The 21,435-nt window shown below is 41.7% G+C and overlaps 1 protein-coding gene across 5 annotated transcripts in view; it reads left to right on the top strand.

Moving 5' to 3' along the window:
• Positions 1-21,435, top strand: part of PRKDC (protein kinase, DNA-activated, catalytic subunit) — a 794,135-nt gene that overhangs the window by 107,763 nt on the left and 664,937 nt on the right. For all 5 annotated transcript variants that reach the window (XR_013277654.1, XR_013277655.1, XM_077492661.1 and 2 more), the window contains exons 11-12: positions 5,280-5,426; positions 16,916-17,080. Coding sequence is in view for 3 of the 5 variants with exons in the window: in XM_077492661.1 (XP_077348787.1) it covers positions 5,280-5,426; positions 16,916-17,080 (312 nt within the window). In the remaining 2 variants the exon portion in view is untranslated. The remainder of the gene's footprint in view (positions 1-5,279; positions 5,427-16,915; positions 17,081-21,435) is intronic.

Here is a 21,435-nt window from a genome sequence, read left to right as displayed (position 1 = left end):
TGGATGAAGTTTTTATGCTGTTTTTCCCACCCCTTGTTTTTGGCACTGCTTGGGGACGTCCCGTTTTGTTACAGAGAGGAGCTGTGTTAGTCGGTGAATATAAGAAAAAATAAGATTTTTTTGTACTCGCCGTAAAATCCTTTTCGCTGTAATTCACCGACCGACACAACACCCGCCCCTCCTTTTATCTTTACGTTATACTTCTTGTTGACCTACTGATGCTGCTTTGCAGGGTGGAGTGTTGTAGCCTGAGGGACCGCCCTCCTGGGTAGAACTAAGAGTTTATTGTGTTACAACTTTGCCTTGTATTCTAGTGATAACAACCCATTTGTTACAGAGAGGCGCTGTGTCGGTCTGTGAATTACAGAGAAAAGGATTTTACGGTGAGTACAAAAAATCTTATTTTTTACTTTTTGCTATAATATCCCCAATTTTATTATAATTTTTTTCAGAAAAAGCTAATATTTTCCTCAGTGTAGGGCGATATATATTCTTCTACATATTTGTGGTAATAAAAATTACAATAAACTATGAAATTAGTGATGACCAATAACAAACAATATGGATGCCAGGGGAATGGGGCACCCCTAAGGTAGAAGCAAAAGTGAACGAATGTTCTTCATTCCTTTTCGCATTCACCAGAGGAGAAGCCCTCAAGGAAGGGTCTAAAGCTAAGATGTTCATTGAGTCCGGGGGGTGAGGTGGCCCCAAGGTCCGCAATCCAGCATGATTCTTTCTAAAGGAGGACGTTGTTCCAATCCCCACCCCTTGGAATTTGGATGAATCCTGTCCAGAATTAAGAATTGGATCCTGGGAAACTTGCCCTGATGTTTTGCAATAACATGTCTCCCCAGGGGGAGCTCTGGGTTGGCCATTTTCATTGAAGTTACATGACTAGATGCTCTTATAAAATTGCAGTTTAGTTTTGCCCACATAAAACTGTTGGCACTGACATGTCAAAAGATACACCACCCCCTCAGTTTTTCAGTTGAAGAAATAAGGTTTGTATATCCGTCCATTGGGGAGTACTATGTCCTGCCTGCTGTTCATGTATTGGCATATGGGACAGCCACCACATGTAAATGTGCCCATTCTTTTACAGGGGTCCTTACGGAGTTCACCTACAAACTCACTCTTTACAATTGGTCCTTTAGTGAGGCTGCCCGTCGGAATGTAATAGCTGGACTCTGTGGCACATAGGAGCTCAACAAAGGGTCTATGCCCAAGAGGTGCCAGAACCTACCAATCAATTCTTCTGACTGCTTTGTTTGTTATTATACTTGGTAATCACTCGAATGACCTGAGGGTCACTAGTTCTTTTTCTTCTTTCCAAATAGCCGCTCCCATCTCAAATGTCCATTAGCCCAATAAAGGCCCTTTTAGACCGGTATGAGAATAACCTCTCTTCAAAAGCCTATCCCTCAGAGCACCGGCCTCCTGTATGAAAGAATCCTGACTAGAACAATTCAGTTTAAGCCTAAGGTATTGGCTATACAGGATTCAGTGTAGGAGGGGCTGAGGGTGTAGGGTGGAGGCATGTAAAATTGTTTTTCCTGCTGTTGGTTTACGATGGAGTCCACTCAAAAGATTCCCATCATTATTTTTGGCTATGGTGACATCCAAAAAGTTAGTGAATTTTAAATTAAATTTATTTTGATCCATCGCAGAACTACATTCCCTCCAGTTCAACCACAGAACCCTCCCACAACAGCAGGATATCATCTATGTAGTGGAACAAAGCCGCTACATGATGAGTATGTGACTTAGATAATTCATCGGCCAAAGACGACTGCTCCCACTCCCCCAGGTACAGGTTGGCATACGATGGGGTACAAGATGTCCCCATCACCACCCTCTGCCCCTGGATGAAATGGGAGGCATCAAACGAAAACACATTATGGAAGAGTATAAATTCCAGTGCCATGATAATGAATTCATGCAGCTTCTGATTGATTCTTGTTATGCAGAGACCATAAGGGTGGCGGTAGGGGTCCCATGGACCCTACCACCACGTCCAGACCTTCTCTTGCAAGGTCCTTTATACCTTCCTATCTTACAAATGCTAAATTTAACGGTTTCGTTATTGAGACCCACATTCTGAAGAAACGTGGGCTGTAAAGTTCAGTTGTATCTACCTTGGTACTTAGCAAGGAAACCGGCCTTCAGATTCACTTATTTTAGAGTCTGGAAGGCATATGTCTCCTGGGATGAATCCACAAGTTGGCACCCTGGGAAGTATGTCATAGGTAGAATCCTTGGCTTTCTGCAGATGGGGTTAGAAATGAAGCTGGCCTTGAGTACTTTCAAAGGCCAGGTCTCTGCCTTATCGGTATCGTTTCAATGACCACTTGCTTCACATTCTTTGGTTTTGTAGTTTTTTTTTTCCCCAGGGGGTAATGTGGCTTAATTCCCCGGTTAAGTCACCCCTGAACCCTCGAGACTTGAATTTAGTTATGTCGACGTTACAAAAACAGCCTTTTTGAGCCGATACAACATATTCCCATGGTGCTTTTGACAAGGAAACTAGTTTTTCTGGTAACCATATCTTCTGCAAAAAGGGTATCAAAGTTGGCGGCTCTTTCTTGTAAAGAGCCATAGTAGTATTCACAAAGATAAGGTACTATTGTGTCCTCATCCTAACTTTCTACTGAAGGTAGTATCAGGTTTTTATGTAAACCAGGATATTGTTCTACCTTCATTTTTTTTCCAGAACCCTTTTCTAGGGAAGAAAAATCCCTACATTCTCATGATGTGGCGAGGGCAGTCAAGGTCTTCTTAAAGGTGACTGCTCATATTTGAAAAACTGATGTTTTGTTTGTGTTGCCTGAAGGTCCTAAGAGGACAGGCAGCATCGAAATCTATTTCTAAATGGCTTTGACAAGTAATCATTCTAGCTTCTGGTTTAAAGAGGTAGATTCCACCCTCTCAAATCAAAGCACACTCCTCCGGGGCTGTTAGTCCTTTTGTGGGTAGTGCATCACCAAGCCTCCATGGCTCAAATCGGCAAGGCCACAACTTTGTTTTCTGTCTATACATTTATCAGACTCTATCAGGTGGATGTAGAAAGTCATGAGGATGTTGCCTTTGGGCGCACTGTGCTGCAGGCAGCAGTATAAGCCCTCTAATCCCATGTTGCCATACTTTTGTTGTATCTCCCTCCCTTCAAATGGCATTTCTCTGGGACATCTCACATAGTAATTACTATGGCTCTGTGTCCTGTGATGTACGATTTAGAAAATAAAATTTTTAAAATGGCTTACCTGTAAAATCCTTTTCTTTTGAAGTACATCACGGGACACAGAGGTCCCCTCCCCTCTTTCTGGTACACACGGGTATTGCTTTTCTACAAAAACTGAGGTTCTCCCAGTAGTGGGAGGGGTTATATAGGGAGGCAACTTCCTGTTTAGGGTGTGCCAGTGCCCATTACCTGAAGGTGGCCTATAACCCACATAGTAATTGCTATGGCTCTGTGTCCCGTGATATACTTCAAAGAAAATAATTATACAGGTAAGCTGTTATAAAAATCCTATTATTGTTCTTTTTTTTTACTAGTAATGGCGGTGATCAGCGATTTTTATCGGGACTGCAGCATTATGATCTGACACTTTTGACACCTTTTTGAGACCATTGGCATTTATACAGTGAGCAGTGCTATAAAAATTCACTGATTACTGTATGTCACTGGCAGGGAAGGGGTTAACACTAGGGGGTGATCAAGGGGTCAACTGTGTTACCTAGGGAGTGAATCTAACTGGGGGGGTGGGACTGCTTGGGTGAGGAGACCAATCATTCGTTGTTCATACTTAGTATGAACAACGGATCGTTCTGCTCATCCCTGACAGCACGGATATCTGTCTGTTTGCATTGACAGATGTCCGTTCTGTGTGGCGCAATCGCGGGTGCCCCCTTGTGGTCAAAAGGCGAGCCGACGTATAACTACGACAGTTCGCCCAGGGGAGCCAACCTGCCACAATATAACTGCGGCGGCTTGTCAGGAAGGGGTTAAATGGCTTGCTGGATATCCACTAAAATGTAGACCCACTTGCCTGCATTATAGGCTCTTTTTGTATACGTCCTATAAGGAGGAACACCACACATTGGCAATCACCAGATCTCTATTTGTTGCCCATAGAATACTTGCTTTAAAATGGTTCTCTCCTAATCACCTCAACTTCTGCAATAGATTAGCAAATTCAACATGTATATTTATGGAGATACATACTTAACTTCTTATTTAAATTCAAGCTCATGTGGTCCTGCTGGAGGGATCATATGTATCCCACCATTATTAGTTCTTCTGACACCCATATCCAAACCTGTCAGCCTTTATAAACCCTAGTAATAGTACATTCTTTAGTCAATGTTGTCCTACATGCTGCTCTTTTTCACATTTTCTATTTGCCTTTCTTGGCCAAATGTTCTTTTATTTTACTTATGTAAAATATGCAAAATTAAATCTGATTAAAAAAAAAAAAAAACCTATGAAAGTTAGTTTTGGTAGGGCACTTCACATTATTTGTTGTTAAAATCTAAGCAATAGGATAGTATTTTCACTGGAATCCCAATGTTAGGTGGTCTGGGATACCTGTGAGGTTGACTAATACGAACGAGTAAGGAATGCAGGCACTGCATGTTCAGTAATGGTACACAATATTTTACTGTGCACATGTCTCCATTATTTGCATACTTGCTACTGGGGAGCCTGAGGTTCTTAAGAATGTGTTTCAGGTTCTCACTTTTGGCATTTGATGCATAAAGTGCCTGTTCTTTAATATCTAAACCATATTTAAGTGTGCGTCATTATTACTTGTCATCTCAGGATGCTGACTTTAGATCAAAATGTAATCATCGCTTTGACTCACCGTTATACATATTTTGTTTAATAGGCATTATTGGCAGTGAGGCTTATGTGTACTGTTTCTATCTCCTTTTACTAGCAATGTCAGTGCAAGCATCTTCTTATCTGATATATCATTGAGACCAAGGCAAAAAATGTTGCAAGCCTGTCCTAAGAGAGCATGCAGATTTATTCACACAAATAATTTGCCTCATGAAATGTTTTCAATAAAACCGTGTCTCTTCCGTATGTTGTCAATATAATGTTGTTTTGTATCCCTATATCATTCAGTATATTGAACTTTCATTCCATTCTTGTTTCTGGAATAGTGTAAGCTGTCTTGTCTTGTCTTTCTTGTCTTGTCTTTCTTTTCTTGTATCTGTGTGCAGCAATAGAAAATGTGATTCCTTACCACATTGAAGCTTTGGCTGTTCTCTTTTAGGTAGCATTGGTGGTTACAAATGATGCTGAAGCGCACAAGAGCAAGCTGCAGTTCTTTATGGAGCAGTTTTATAAGATCATTAGAAAAATGGAGTCTACCAACAAGGAACTTTCCATTGCCATTCGGGGCTATGGTCTATTTGCAGCGGTATGATTTCTGTTTAATTTTAATCAACTGCTAAGATACTAGAATATAAATCTGTCTACATGTTGTTTATAATGTGACCTAGGATATGATTTTTGTGTTACAAATCTAGATAGTATTAGAGATTATTATTTGTTAGATGGTTTGTTATAATTTTATTTTTTTTATTTAAAAGATGTAGTTCTACAAAACAAAGCCTATAGAGCTTACCCAGGCTGAGAGAAAAAACAAACACAATACAATATAGCACGTAACACAAAACACAATTGGTATGGCAACCAATGCCTGAGGGCAAACAAATGTGTTCCACTGATGGTACAGACCTGTAATATAATGGAAGGCTTATTCCCACAGCACTCTGGAAATGTTCACTTGCAATACCAGAAAGTAATACCAAGATATTTCGGGGCGGTATGGTGACAGAAGCTACTGATTCGGTCCAAATGTCCCAGACCTTGGAGAATCTATTGGGGCATTTTGTAGACTCATAAGTATATTACATAGTTACATAGTTAGTCAGGTTGAAAAAAGACACAAGTCCATCTAGTTCAACCACAAAAAAAAAAGTGGCACCACTTTATTAACTATGAACTTTGTGAAATTAACTGTAGGGGCCTGAGGGGATTTCCAGTGGAGTGATCTAGTACCATGCCCAGCAAAGTTTGTTTTCATGGCCCTGGACATGGTCAGCAGATGAACAAGACCCAGTATACAGACATCAATAGATAAAGGCACCAAAACAGTGGTTACTGAAGGGATGCACTTTGATACATCCACCCAAAAGGGCAGAGTGACTGGACATTCCTAAAATTCCTGTATAAATGTAGCTGGGTCTTCTGTACAGTGCCAACATTTAGATGGATGTGAGGGGAACATCCTGTGCAGTATTTGAGAGATAAAATGCACTCAATGGTGAATTTTAAATTGAATCAGTTGATCCCTGGTAGAGACCAACTGTTGCATGGGATAGTCCCAAATTTTCTCCCAATCCTCGGGATCTAGCTCCGGAACCTCCTCGCATCAGCACATAAAAAGTTTGTCGTTTGATTTTGCCAATGTAGGCCAGTAGAGAGTCCCAGTATTTGGTAATGGCTGGGCAGTTCCAGAAACGGTGGAGCAGGGTGGGATGGGGTATAGAGCACCCAGGACATTGCTTTTGACTTGAAATTTCTTTGTTGATGTGGAATGGGTAGTAGGCTCTGTGTATGATCTTGAATTGGGTTTCACGCCATGTTTCTGATATCGTAGGTTTGCGAACGTGTCTATATCCTTCCAGTATCTTATCCAGTAGTTCATCATCTCCAAGGAGGACAGACCATTTTTGAAACCGTTTGAGGTGATATTTTTCAGATTGGTGTTGGATGAGGTAGGAGTATAGATTGGTGATGGAGTAATCATCATTCTGTAGCACCGTGTCTATGAATGACTTCTGGAGGGGATCAGATTTAGGTCCACAGCATGACCTCAGATAATCAGTCAGTTAATTGGTAGTAAAAGATGATGTGCGTCGGTGGTAGGGAAAATTCCTTTGATAGTGATTGAAAGGGTTTAAATTCTCCCGATTTGCCTTGGTATATGGATGTTGCTTTTGTGAGGCCGTTGGAGCTCCATTGTTCAAATGCTTTGTGCAGGGTAGATGGAAGAAACACAGGGTTTCCTTGGATTGGTAAGTGGCTTGAGATATTTGATGGTAGCCCCAACAATTTATGTATCTCTCTCCAAGCAATGAATAGTGTCTCTGATTTTAATTGACTTGAGATGAGGCGGTAAAACGTTGAGATTGGAGTGAAGGATAGCTGATAAGGCATGAGGTAAAGTCATTGCACCTTCGAGGAGGGTGTTTCAGTATTTGGATTTTCCTGCCAGTCAGTCTAATCCCTTGCCTAAGTAGGCACGAAAGATTGTAGAAAGGGGTATTGGGCAGGCCTGCCCCACCCTCGGACTTCGGGACGCTCAGTTTTTGCAGTGTGTTTTTTTTTTTTTTTTTTTTCCCTTTCTGCGAGACCATATAAAAGCAGATAATGCCTTATGAATTTTATGTATATCCAAATGTTTTAATAGTAGAGGTTTGGTCTGCATTGGGTAGAGTAAGCGTGCAAATTATACCATTTTGAATAGGTGGCATCTCCCAAAGAGTGAGAGGGGGAGGGCCACCCACGCCTCCAACTCCTGTACAATTTTAGTTATTAAGAGGGTTAAGTACATAAAGAGAGGAGGGTTCACGGTCTATATGTATACCTAGATAGGTGATATATCAGGTTGCCAGGGTGAATGAAGATAGATTTTTCCATTTAACAGATAATCTTGGGTGAAGTGTTAAAATTTCACTTTTGTCAAAGTTTATTCGAAAGGCCGCAAAAAGCTCTCGTAGTCTATCAAAGTCTGAGAGGGGATCAGTGGAGAACAACAGTATGTCGTCTGCAAATAGAGCATAAAGTGTAGAGAGTGTAAAACTTGGTCCCCCAGTGTGATCCTGTGTGGCTATGTTGAAAAGTAAGGGGAATAGGGGCAGCCCTGCCTTGTTCCCTTAGTTAAGGGTATCGAGTCAGATATGAAATCAGGCGTCACACGGCACGCTGTTGGGGATGCGTACATTTGTTGTAAAAATCCCATGATTGGTCCTGTGAAGCCAAATTGTGTCAATACTCTAAATAGCCAAGACAAACTGACCTTGTCGAAAGCTTTTTCGGCATCAAGTAATATAGTAGCGACATCTTGATCAGAGTGTGTTTTAGCGTTAAGTGCCATTAATACTTTTCGTATGTTTAAGGTGGCTGAGCGACCTGGAACAAAGCCAGATTGGGCTGAGTGTAGCAGGGAAGGGAGTAGAGGGGCTAAGCGCGAGGCAATGATTTTGGAGAGGATTTTGACATCCACATTTATTAAGGATATTGGGTGGGAGGATCCTGGCAATAGGGGGTCTTTCCTTTTTTTGGATATCAGTTTGATGTGTGCCTGTGTCCCCATAGGAAAATAAGGCCCTCTATTCCACATGCCTGCGTAGACATGTTTCAGGGAGTCTGGAATAAAGTCATTGGTCAATTTATAAAATTCGGCTGTGTACCCGTCTGGTCCTGGGCCTTTAGCAGAGAGCATATTTTTGATTGTTCGTTGGATATCCTCGACTGTGATAGGAGTGTTGAGTTTTTCTAAGTGTGTACTTTGGAGCTTGGGTAGATGTACTTTGGATATGAGAGCTTCAGCTGCAGCTTGGTCCATTTGATTGGCTGCATATAAATCTGGGTAGTATTTTGTAAGTAGTTTACTGATTCTGTCAGTCGATGTGATCAGGGATCCATCCGCATCTCTCAAGGTAGAGATGCAAGTGGGTCGTCTTGGTCCAGAGCACAGTTTAGCCAGCAATTTGCCTGCCTTATTACCAAACCTGTGATGTAATTTAGAGTGACATTTTAGCTTCCTCCTGCTGTTCTGCCCAAAAATCATGAGAGCATTTAGCCTGCTTCCATGTTCGTATATTATCAGTTGTGTGGCTTAGAATTAGGTGTTCGTGAGCAGTTTCGTAAAACTGCACTAGCTTGGTTGTATTGTTGCCTGTTGTGCTTCTTAAATTGGGTGGTATAGGATATGATTTTCAATCTCGGGAAGGCTTTACCAACTTCCCAGAAGAAGTTGGGTTTGGTGATGTGTGCCCCGTTGGTGGAAACTTACTCATTCCAAGCTTCGTATAGTTTGTGGTGAAAGTCTTCATTGTCTATTAGATAGGCAAAGTGGAGGAAGATGTGGTCTGGTTCATATGTATTATGATGGGGCTATGATCTGAAAGTCTGGTGTCCATAATCCCTGAGTCTCATAGGGTAGGCGTGCAAAGAAGTAGTCCATTAGTGCAGGGGAGGCAAAGAAGTAGTTAATGTGAGAGAAGGAGTTATGTAGGGGCGAGAAAAAGTATATTCCTGATTAGTGTTGGCCTCCAAGTATCTATATATTGCATGGAGGCAATAAATTGTGCTAGATGAGTAGAGCCGGGTGTTGGGAGAGCTGAGTTATGCGTTCGGCGGGTTCGGTCTTTTTGTCTGCTAGTGTGAACATGACCGAATTGAAATATCTGCCTACTAGATGCTTAGTTTCGGGGGCAATGAGTATCCACTGTACCATGTCTTCGAAGAAAGAGGTGTCTGGCGAGTTAGGAGCATAGATGTTGGTGATAGCCACTTGTTTTGTGTAAAATTTTATGTGTAAAGTAATTTTGTGGCCTATCGAATCAGTCTTGACATCTCTTACCGTGTGTCTTAAATTCTTGTGCATCAGGATAGCTACACCAGCTTTGCGACTGTGCCTACCCATAGTTTGCTTAGACGCGCCAGATCATCTGCGGACAGGTGTGTCTCCTGAAGTAGTGCCACATCTGCCCGGAGACGTTTTAGATGCCTAAGAACGGCAATACGCTTACACGGGGAGCGAAGCCCCTTAACATTCCATGAAATGAACTTTAGGTGATTCCCACTGGTTGAAGAGGCCATGTCTGATTTAAAGAATCATATTTGGTTAAGGGCTCGTAATAGAGTCCCTTTGTAGACAGAGCACCTGCATAGATCACCTGAGGGAACACGTAAATAACAGGTGCTTACTTTTAACCTGCACTTATAGCTGTCGGAATAAAGTAACAGCAGGACTGAGGTTAAGTGGGAAAAATTACTAACATTCATTATAAACTTCACTTTTTTTCCACATGAGGTTCAACTACCAATCTCGGTTCTCATCCATCTCCCACTCCTCCCCTGGCAGCAGGGGTTAAGCCAGAGGGGGAGGGGTAGACAGAAATAGAGGGAAAGGATGTGGTGGATTTTTAAAAGGTGATCATAGGGCTAGAGGTTAAAGATGGAGCGCATTAACTCCCTATTAGGGGAGAGTTCCAGTGAGCAAGAACACAGCCTTTGGCTGGGATCTGGGGAGGGGGATCATTGGACCAAACTAGTAGCTGCAGCCTCTGTGGTAATCACAAAAATTAAACCATTGAACATCATGGTATGAACAAACATATATAGATTTATAGCTCGTGAATCAAATATGAATCAATATAGATATGCCTAGGTAGAGTCATTGGTTATAGCCCTAACTGTGGTACGTGTATCATCAGTCATATAAAGTACAGAAGTGACAGGGGTAGCACAAGGAGGAGAGAGAGGGATAAAAGGAGAGTAATAAATACTACCCATCTCCCATACATGTATCAAGGCATCCTGTCCCTGATCCGTCAACGGTGCCCCGATCGGTCATCCTTCTGTGTAACACAAATGCGTTTGTACGGGGGTTTGGTTGGACTAATTTGATGTTGTTTAGGAGGTGCAGATGAAGGGATTGTTGATGGTGAAGTAGAGCTCCCTGTAGAATCGATGTGATCCATGTCTGTGCCCATGGTATTGACATATTTTTCCACCTCATCAGACGTGGTGAAAGTGAGTTGTTCTCCTTCGTATGTTGGATACGGAGGGTCGCTGGGTATGCTAAGGAGAACCCGATCTGGTTATTGTGTAAAATGGAGCAGATTGTAGAAAATGCCTTGCGTCTATTCATCACTTCGACTGAGTAGTCCGCAAACAATCGTAATTTTGCGCTGTCTACTGTCAGTGAGGCAAAACTTTTACATGATGGCGTTCTTGTCAGCATAGTTCAGATATTTGACTATAAGGTGGCGAGGTTTGGCACGGATTTCTGAGCATTGTCCAATGCTGTGTGCTCTTTCAAAACTACAGGGTATGCGGAAACCCAGTTGTTTGGGAATAATTTTTGAGCAGATATTTGTGAGCTGGGTAGTAGTGACTGATTCCGGCAGTCCTATTATCCGTAAGTTATTTCTTCTCGAACGATTTTCTAAGTCTTTGAGTTTATCCCAGATCTCTCTGTGTGTGGTAGTAATACATGTCAACGTAACAAATGTGGCAGCAGCTTCGTTTTCCAGAGAGGAGATCTGCTGCTCATTGTGTAAGCTTCTGTGCCTGAGCATGTACTTCTAGGTGTAGTTGTTTCATCCCTCTATTAACAGCTGCATCCACAGTGGCAGAGAGTATAGGAACTAGCAGTGTAACTACTGCTTGAGCTATGCCCTCAAGAGAAGCAGGGTCGGCATCTGTTGTCCCTGGGGCTGAGGGAGGCTGTGGAAGCGGCTGCAGCGGTTGCATTTTGGCTGTGCTCGTCTCTCCTGCAGGTGTTTATCATGGTTGGATGCAGCTCGCGCATATGATTGCTCCACGAAGCATTCCATATGTGCCCACTAAGTAGTGGGGGGGGTGCAGCGGAAGCTTAGGACAATTACATCCTCCTCATGTGGCGCTGGAACCGTAAGTCTGGAATATCTTTTTTAATAAGGGAAGCCTTACATATAGCCTGGTAGATGGGTACCATCGTGAGTGCAAATGGGTTTCGGGGACAACAGGCACCCCTGTCTTGTTCCCCTACCAATAAGAAACGGTTCTGACAGCAAACCTTCTAATTGAATCAAGCATGGCCCAAAACCCATCACCTCTAGTACAGAGGACATGTAAAACCATTCGACCGAGTCAAACACCTTTGCCGCAACATCCGACAGGACCAGGACCCGCAAAACTGACTCATTTGAAGGAAGTTGCAAATGCGTTAAGACCCTACATAAGTTGGTATAAAATCAGTATGCAAGCATCCCACACACATTGGGGGATGCAGAATGCTCATTCATTTCTTAATATTAAAAAGCTGAATCCGACATCAGGCCCTGCACCTTCTCCTTGTGGAGCCATTTCGGATTGAGGCACCAATATTCCAGAGACTTGTTACTTCGCACTACTAAGATACCCTCTGGCGGGGAGTGGTGTGAAATATCTTCCATTAGGTAGGAAGTTGCCCTTACAGATGGTAAAACCAGCTGACTGCCAAAAGCCAGATCTATTCAGGAACCTGATTTATGGGATGCGGAGTGGTGTGAATAAAAACGTTCTCGAGGAAACTTAAATCTCTATAGTTCCGTAAGATCAAATATCCAGGCCCAGGATCCCAGATCCAAATTGGGGGTTCTCAATGAGCTAGAGGATTCAAAGTCTACCTGTAGCATGGAATTTAATCCCCAGCCCAAAGAACTCTAGTTAGTTGTAGGGGTGCCAATTTTTCCTGCATATTGTAAAGTATTCCAGGAGAAAAAGGTGAAGAAATATATAAATTACCCAACACAAAAGTTCTAAAACCATTATGAGATCTGGCTTTCGGATACAAACTCACAATGCAGTACCTTTTTTATATGTTAAGGACTTGTTTAGAAGTATGGCAACTCCCCTGGCATAGCTCGAGTAATTAGCGTGAAATGCCTGGTGTACCCAAGCCCGACAGAGTCAGAATTTTATTTTAATTTTAAGAGATGAGCTTCCTCTTATAAAAGGAAATGCGGCTTATGGGTTTGTAAGACTTTGAACATAAGCGATCTCTTGAACTTGTTGTTCGTTTTTTTGTTTTTTTTTTATATTCCAGAATACCAATTTCAGTTCCATAATGGTGCAGATATGAAGTGGTATATGGGGGGAAAACCTGAGAGTAAGGGGAGTGGACCCTGAGGGACAAAAAGGACAAGGGGGAAGGTTATAATGCCAGCAAAGGTAATCGCCACACCCCCAGAGAGAGCTCTGTGAGAGGGAACTTTAGCTGTATACCTCCAGTTAAAAATGACCGATATTAAGAAAGCTGGTTGGTTGCCATGAAAAAAACCCCATAATGAGCTAAAGTAAACTAAACTCTCTACCGACTGGCAACAGAGCTAGCCATTTTTATACCAATAACAAATTAATAGTCCTTCTTCCACGAAGTTACTCCAAGGGAGATGAAAGTGTCAGTTCCACTTCTCCCATTGCTTCTAAAGAGACAAAATAGTAGTGAGGGATAGGTGTGGAGTAAACTCAACTTTGCACATGAAGTAGCTCCATTAACCTAGGAGAATGATGTAGGAATGTTGATTGGGATCATGAAAAAAAAAAGATCTGTGCACCCTATAAATCCAAGGTGTAATACAATGCAAACTTCATCCAAGATCCAAGACACTGGGAGAAACCGCTTAGGACTGGGGTGCCAGGAGGTATCCAGGTAAATCCCCCAGATTATGTCAACCCCCCAAAGATCAACTGGGTCATAGAGAACAACATGTCCTGTCCCACATGAAGAGGGGTTAAGGTGTTCGGAGACTCTAGCCTTGTGGCCGGCAGGTAGGATAAAAAGAGGGAGTTGCGATGTCATTTTCAAACCGAGCAGAGAGAAGACAGAAGCCTTGAATCGAGTGGAAGGTAGCTAAGATGGCAGCAGGTCGCAAGGACCTGGCTGAGAGCTGCCAGATGCGCTGGATCGGGTTCCAGATGGCCTCTGTGTCAGAGCCAGGGAGTAAAGGAGACTTCCTTGCTGGCAGACCGGAACCCTGGAGCAAATCTAATACCACCATATCTGGTACTTGTAAATAAGGAAGCCAGGGCTTCCATATCTTGTCAAAAAAGTGTGTTTGTCCCATTTTTAAAACGCTCACCATCTTCTCATTAAGCATGATCCAGGTCAACTTGCGTTTCAGCAAGGTTAAGTCAACAACAGGGCTTTTCCAAGCCATTTCAATGGCTATCTTGGCAGCTAAAAACATAATAAACGAATGTGTATGTATGTCTCGGGATGTCCTCATCTACTGGCATGTTCAGCAGCACATTTAAAGTATCCTTTATAATAATCTTCATAAACTAATATATCAAAGAGGGAACACATCCCCAGAAATGTCTAATCTTATTGCACATCCCCCAGATATGAAGGGGCGTTTTTACCGACTCAATTCTTTCCATCCAAGAAAGAGCCACATTGGTCATGTCTGTACATCCACAAGCAGTTGATTAAAAAGGGTCGGGTAATTTTGTCTTATAGAGTGTTGATTATCCGAGGAGTTTAGAAACCCAAGTAAAATAATGCTTACTGTTGCCAGGCAAACGAAAAAAGCAACCGCCGGCTTTGCACTACAGAATTTGTTAGGTAAAGTTTCATGGCCTCTGATTTTTCCCATTTGACCAACAACCCTGAAATCTTCCCGAACGCTGTAATAATTGAAATAAGTTTGGTAAAGTCATGTGTGAGGAAGTAATGAAAAGCATTAAGTCGTCCGCAAATAGTGTATGCTCCTAGGGGAGATCTCAACTCGGCACACCCAAGATATTGGAATCTCTACGTATTGCTATAGCCAGTGTCTCAATAGTTATTACAGACGAGGGGCAAAAGTGGGCAGTCTGTCTGGTACTGACGCAATTATAAATGGGTCCGATTTATGGCCTCTCAACACAATATGAGCAGAAGATGTGCTATACAGAGAATGAAAAGAAGCCAGATGTTTTGACCCAAATTTCCATTTAGTTAAAATGCAAAAAAAGGTAAAGCTGGGACACGGAGTCAATGCCTTTCCTAATATCTAATGAAAGCAACATCCCCTTTCATCCCCTTCCCATCCTAAGAGGAATAAAGAGTGATCAAATCAATGGCCCAATGCACCTGATCAGCCGCCTGTCTGTGTGGGGGGAAAACAAACCTGAACTAAATGAGTATAGAGGTTCAAGAAGGAAAGCAAATAATTATTTTTGTAAACAACTTTAAATCTTTTAAGGAATGAAATAGGTCTGTAATTGGCTACATCGCTAGGATCCCTATGTGGTTTAGGGAGCAGAATATTATAAGTTCTGATCATGTTGGAGTCTATGGGGCCCACATGATGGATCGCATTAAAGTATAATGTCAAAAAGGGGCTAGGAGATTGGAGAATTTCTTCTAATAGATGGCGTAAGTTCATCAGGGCTTATTTAATAGCTTGCAGTACTTCTTGGACCGTGAGGGTCCGTTCACACAGGGGCAACTCAGATCAGACTTCAGATCGCCCCTAGTCAGACAACATTTTAAAATCAATGTAAGTGAATGAGAGCCATCTTAGTGCACACTACTGAAGTCGCTCCGACTTCAGAGAAGGTTCCTTTACTACTTGAATCCAACTTGTAGGTGACTGGTACCCATTGATTTCAATGGACGTCGCCTCCAAGTCGGATCTCCGTATATACGGAGGCGACTGACAGAATTATAAGCTCTCAAGAGGGAACTCCATGCCAAATTTATGAAAAAAAGTAAGGTAATTATTGCCAAGGATGCAAAGACATGATCAGTATGGGAGTATGTGGAATGTACATTAGAATAGAAAGTAAAATCCCCTTTAGTCGCATTAAATTTTCCTTTAACATGCACCAGGCCATAACTTTTTTACATCTTCATATACAAAAAGAACAAGTGATTTGTTTAGAGAAGGATAGTGCTCTTGGAACAATGTGTGCAGAGAAGGGGTCAGGGAAACTTCTTAGTACGGGATAGATTTAAAGGCCCATTTTTTTAATACGGGATAGATTTAAAGGCCCATTTTTAATTAAAAAAAATTTGATGGAGAAAGTAACTTTTTCGCTATTGGCAAGCTAATATTCAGGGCTAAGGATTTGTTTTTATTAACCAAGAGGCCCGTTTATAGTCACAATCGATCTAATAATGACAATAGTTTTAAGTAAGCTGGGGATAGTTGTGAGGACGATATGTGGATGAGGGCAGTATTGTCAAAGAGTGCACATTTTGTGTTTCCATTGACCACAAGGGACCAATTTAACATCTGATTTAAACTTTTATTGCAATAGGGTTTCCATCACCAGCACAAAAGTAGCAGTAATATAGAGCATCTGTGCTAGGTGCCTCAATGGATAGTTGTTAATGATACTTAAAATAGAACGAACTGTAGGCAAAACAATTTTTTTTTTTTTTTTGGACAGAGCAAAGGAAGGGTAGTAACCCCTAATCGGATTATTTTTTTTTGCCATCTGCATCCCATTTCATAGATTTCTTCACTTCCTGTCCCATAAACAGGAAGTGAAAGAAATGCCCTACAAATTAAGGGAGTTCTTTGGGGACCCCCAGTTTACCAGAACTAGTGTCCCCTTTGGAAAATTTCCCCTCTATGAATTTTTTGGGGACAACCCAAAATTTGTGATTTTCTTTTACTTTCACTTTCAATAATGATTACAGGCATTCTAATCCCTTTTGCTAGAGTCAGTATTGTCTGAATTGGGTTTAGTGAGTTTGGCAGTTTCAAATTAAGCCTGTTTGACCTGTGGAGTCTTTACTAAGCATAGGTTATCTTACCAATAAAAGCTTCAGTATATTTTCTTCTTGTTTGAGATGGTTGCTATCTTGCAAATGATTAAAGAAAGAGACTAAACGAGCAGCCAATATGTCTAAAAATGTCTTATATTCAAGAACCCATAAATGCTTGTTCCAAATAGTCTTTTTGTGTTGTAGCTTTTCAGTCAGAAGGTTTAGATTCCAAAAGAAATAATTGTCTATATATTACTGTATATTAGCAAGTGATTTCTGGTATATATTCGTATAGTAATGGTGGTGTCACTAAGTTTAAGTCCAAAAAAATTACCCTAGTTTGTCTCCACAATAAAATATAATTTTTTTTTGCCTTTTTAAAGCCATGTAAAGCAGTGAATGCGAAGGATGTGGATTTTATGTACATTGAACTTATTCAACGTTGCAAGCAAATGTATCTCACAGAGGCCGACACAGAAGAGGACAACATATACCAATTGCCAAATTTTCTTCAGTCTATTGCAAGTGTCTTACTTCACATGGATGCTGTAAGTAACAGCAACCTAATCTGTTTTTATCATGTTCACTAGTGTTAGAGCACACGTTCTGATCAGCTGTTCTGCTCTTCATGTAAACCTTTCACCACAGTGACCACATTTTAGATAAGTGTATCTTTGAGATAATGACTTGGAACAGCCTTTTTCAACCAGGGTGCCTTGAGGTTTCTTCAGGAGTGCCTTGGCAAAATGCTTAAAAATGTATAAAAAAATTGTATACAAGCCAGCAGGTGAATCAAACCTGCCTTTTAGTTACACAAAGCCACGGGTTTTCATTATGCACTATTACAACTTTCTAGACACAACAACCAATGCCATCAGTTAATGAAGAGGATGTCTGTTGCCTCCACAACATCCTTGTTTGACCCTCATGTGCCCCTCTCCTTCAGCACTGGGGTGACAGCTGACTGATGGAGAGAAATTGAGGCAGAAGAGAAAATTGGAATACTAGTCAGTACTAGTGTGCAAAAGGATATTTGCTTTTGAAGAATAAATTGCCTCTAACACTAGGTGTCCTATGTGTGGATGTTGCTGTATTATGTAAAGCTATTAGAGGAGTATTTTGCGTTTTGGAATGGGGTGCCTTGAGACTGTCCATTTTAAAGAGTGCCTTGACTGAAAAAAGGTTGATAAACTCTGACTTAGAAATACTAGAATCCTCTCCTTACGTGCACCGATTTCCTTCTACTTTTTTAAGTGCCTTAAACTAAGAAGATTGAACATTTTATCCTAATCCTTCCACATTTGAAGTAGATTCTAGTGTTTTTTTGTGTTGTGGAGAAAGAATTTTTCCTCTGCCTTTTAACCACTTCAGCCCCGGAAAGTTTTACCCCCTTAATGACAGGCCATTTGTTGCGATTCGGCACTACAGTACTTTAACTGACAATTGCGACACTGTACCCAAGCAAAATTGGTTTCCTTTTTTTTTCACAAATAGAGCCTTCTTTTGGTGGTATTTGATCACCTCTGCAGTTTTGTTGTTTTTTTGCGCTATAAACAAAAAAGCGTAAAATCAATTTTTTACTTTCTGCTATAAAACATATATCCAATAAAAATATGTAAAAAAATCAAATTTCTTCTTCAATTTAGGCCAATATGTATTCTGCTACATATTTTTGGTTAAAAATCCCAATTAGCGCATTGTGATCGGGTTGAGCAATTTTTTTTTTTTTGTAATTTTTACTAGTAATGAATGGTGATCAACAATTGTGTTCCCTGGGTGTGCTTTCTTACTGTGTGGGGGATGGATTGACTGGAGGAAGAGAACACATCTGTGTTCTTGATTAGCTGGAATCGCAGATCTCTCTCTGTCCCTCTGTGACAGAACAGTGGTCTGCCTTGTTTACATAGGTAGGCCGCCGTTCTGTCTCTCCTACAGACGATCGGCGGGTCCCATGTCCAATCACAATGGGAGGAGGTCTCGCGTGCGCACCCCAGAATCGGAGAAGGAAACAACGTACAGGTATGTTATTTCGCACAGCCTGGCCACCCTGCATATGTTGTCACTTCTGCATTTCTGTCAGATAATGCACCACTTCGCCCTGAGAAATGTGTGGGCATTCTGATGTTTATTTCTTTTCTTTGTATTGGTATGACGCAAAAACATGGAGAAACTAAAAGCCAAATCTGACAGATTCCACGCAAAACTCCAAAAATTGACTGGAAAAAATGCTTGCCACCCTCAATTTAACATTTGGTAGCACACCCCTTGGAAAAAAAATGACTGCAATCAATCGCTTCCTGTAGCCATCAATTAGCTATTTACACATGTCTACTCTATGGGATTTAGAATTTAGATTTCGATTTGGACTCATTGCTGGCCAGTTCAGTACTCTTCAGCACTTTGTCTTAAACCATTTCTGGGTGCTTTTTTGACATGTGCCTTGGGTCATTGTTCTGCCGTAAGACCAATGACCTCTGACAGAGACCCAATTTTCTGACACTGGGCCCTACATTGCACCCCAGGATTCTTTGGTAGTCTTCAGATTCATGATACCATACAAAGGGTCAAGACATCCAAACATTTTAGAAAGACTAATCTACTTTTTTTTTGTTTGTTTTTGGGAGCCAAGAAAGGTTGCAGGGCTCCCAGACATGCTGTTTCTAGTTGTCTTAGACTGGCCTTTATGCAGGCCTAAGTATGGAGGATCCAGTGGGGATCTCTGCACACTGAGAGCATTGACTATCACCTGGGCCTAAAAAAGCTGCTGCCAGTCCAGGACAAATTTGTAGGGAAGCAACTTGGATGTAGAGAAACTTAACCGTCAAACATTATAGCATGGACATGTTGGACAAGATCGAGGATTTGGTTGAAAGGTCCTGCAGGCCCTTGTCCCACCCTAGATGGTAAGTGCTTTCAAGTTGCTTTCCTGAAAGATGCTTTTAGGAAAATCCAAGTTACGATTACTGGTCATGTCTTTTCCATCTTCTAAGGGAGCTAATTGGCTCAGCAACTGACATCAAGTGGTTAATTCACTAAGCCTGGTGATTGCAAAATCTGGTGCAGCTTTGCATAGAAACCAATCAACTTCCATTTTTTTTTTGTCAAAGCTTAATTGAACAAGCTGAAGTTAGAAGCTGTTTGGCTACCATGTACATCTGCACCAGATTTTGCACTTTCCAGTTTTAGTAAATCAACCCCCCAAATGTCCAACAGACAGTAAAGATTCTAGAGGTTTCACTAAACCACCTAAAGCTGGTCTTGATTCCGACACACTATCTGGAGTACTTAGACTTAGTACTGAACACGGCAAAAGGAAGGTACTGCTTCCACAGGAGAAATATTCCAAAATAATGTAAATATTTTATTATATCTTTTCATGTGACAACACTGAGCAAATTACACTTGCTACAATGCAAAGTAGTGAGTGTATAGCTTGTATAACAGTGTAAATTTACTGTCCTCTCAAAATAACTCAACACACAGCCAGTAATGTCTAAACCTCTGGCAACAAAGGCGAGTACAACCCTAAGTGAAAATGTCCAAATTGGGCCCAATTAGCTATTTTTCCTTCCCGGTGTTGTGTGACTTGTTAGTGTTACAAGGTTTTAGGTGTGAATGGGGAGAATGTGTGTTAAATTTTGGTGTTATCGCTCTCTCTCAAACTGGTCACTGGAAGTTCAATATTGCACCTCATGGCAAAGAACTCTGAGGCTCTGAAAAAAACAATAGTTGCTCTACATAAAGATGGCCTAGGCCAGTGATCCTTGGCAAACCAGATGTTTTGGAACTACATTTCCCATAATGCTCAACTACACTGTAGAGTGCATAAGTATCATGGGAAATGTAGTTACAAAACATCTGGTGTGCCAAGGTTCGCCATTACGGGCCTAGGCTATAAGAAGATTGCCAATATCGTGTAACTGAGCGGTGGCCAAGAACATACAGCGGTTTAACCAGGCAGGTTCTACTCAGAACAGGCCTCACCATGGTCGACCAAAGAAGTTGAGTGCAAATGCTCAGCATGATATCCAGAAGTTGTTTTTGGGAAATAGACGTATAAGTGCTGCCAACATTGCTGCAGAGGTTGAAGGGGTGGGGGGTCAGCCTGTCAGTGCTCAGACCATATGCCACTGCACCAATTAGGTCTGCATGGCTGTCGTCCCAGAAGAAAGCCTCTTCTAAAGATGATGCACAAGAAAGCCTGCAAACAGTTTGCTGAAGGTAAGCAGACTAAGGACATGGATTACTGGAACCATGTCCTGTGGTCTGATGAGACCAAGATAAACTTATTGGGTTCAGATGGTGTCAACGTGTATGGTGGCAACCAGGTGAGGCGTACAAGACAAGTGTGTCTTGCCTACAGTCAAGCATTGTAGTAGGAGTCTCATAGTCTGGAGCTGCATGAGTGCTGCTGTCACTGGGGAGCTACAGTTCATTGAGGGAACCATGAATGCCAACATGTACTGTCACATACTGAAGCAGAGCATGATCCCCCTACCATTGGAGACTGGTTCGCAGGGCAGTATTCCAACATAAGGACCCCAAACACACCTCCAAGACGATTACTGCCTTGCTAAAGAAGTTAGGGTAAAGGGGCTGGACTGGCCAAGCATGTCTCCAGACCTAAAACCTATTGAGCATGTGTGGAACATCCTCAAACAGAAAGTGGAGGGGCGTAAGGTCTCTAACATTGACCAGCTCCACGATGTCATCATGGAGGAGCGGAAGAGGACTCCAATGGCAACCTGTGAAGCTCTGGTGAACTCCATGCCCAAGAGGGTTAGGGCAGCGCTGGAAAAAGATGATGGCCACACAAATTGACACTTTTGTCCCAATTTGGACATTTTTACTTAGGGTTCTACTTGCTTTTGTGAGATACTGTGTGTGATTGTGTGTTTATATA

This window comes from Lithobates pipiens, unplaced genomic scaffold, assembly GCF_037356315.1.
Source record: "Lithobates pipiens isolate NorthernLeopardFrog02 unplaced genomic scaffold, aLitPip1_a1.2 Scaffold_19, whole genome shotgun sequence".
NCBI classification, from domain to species: Eukaryota; Metazoa; Chordata; class Amphibia; order Anura; family Ranidae; genus Lithobates; species Lithobates pipiens.
This window is presented reverse-complemented; position numbering and strand designations above follow the sequence as displayed.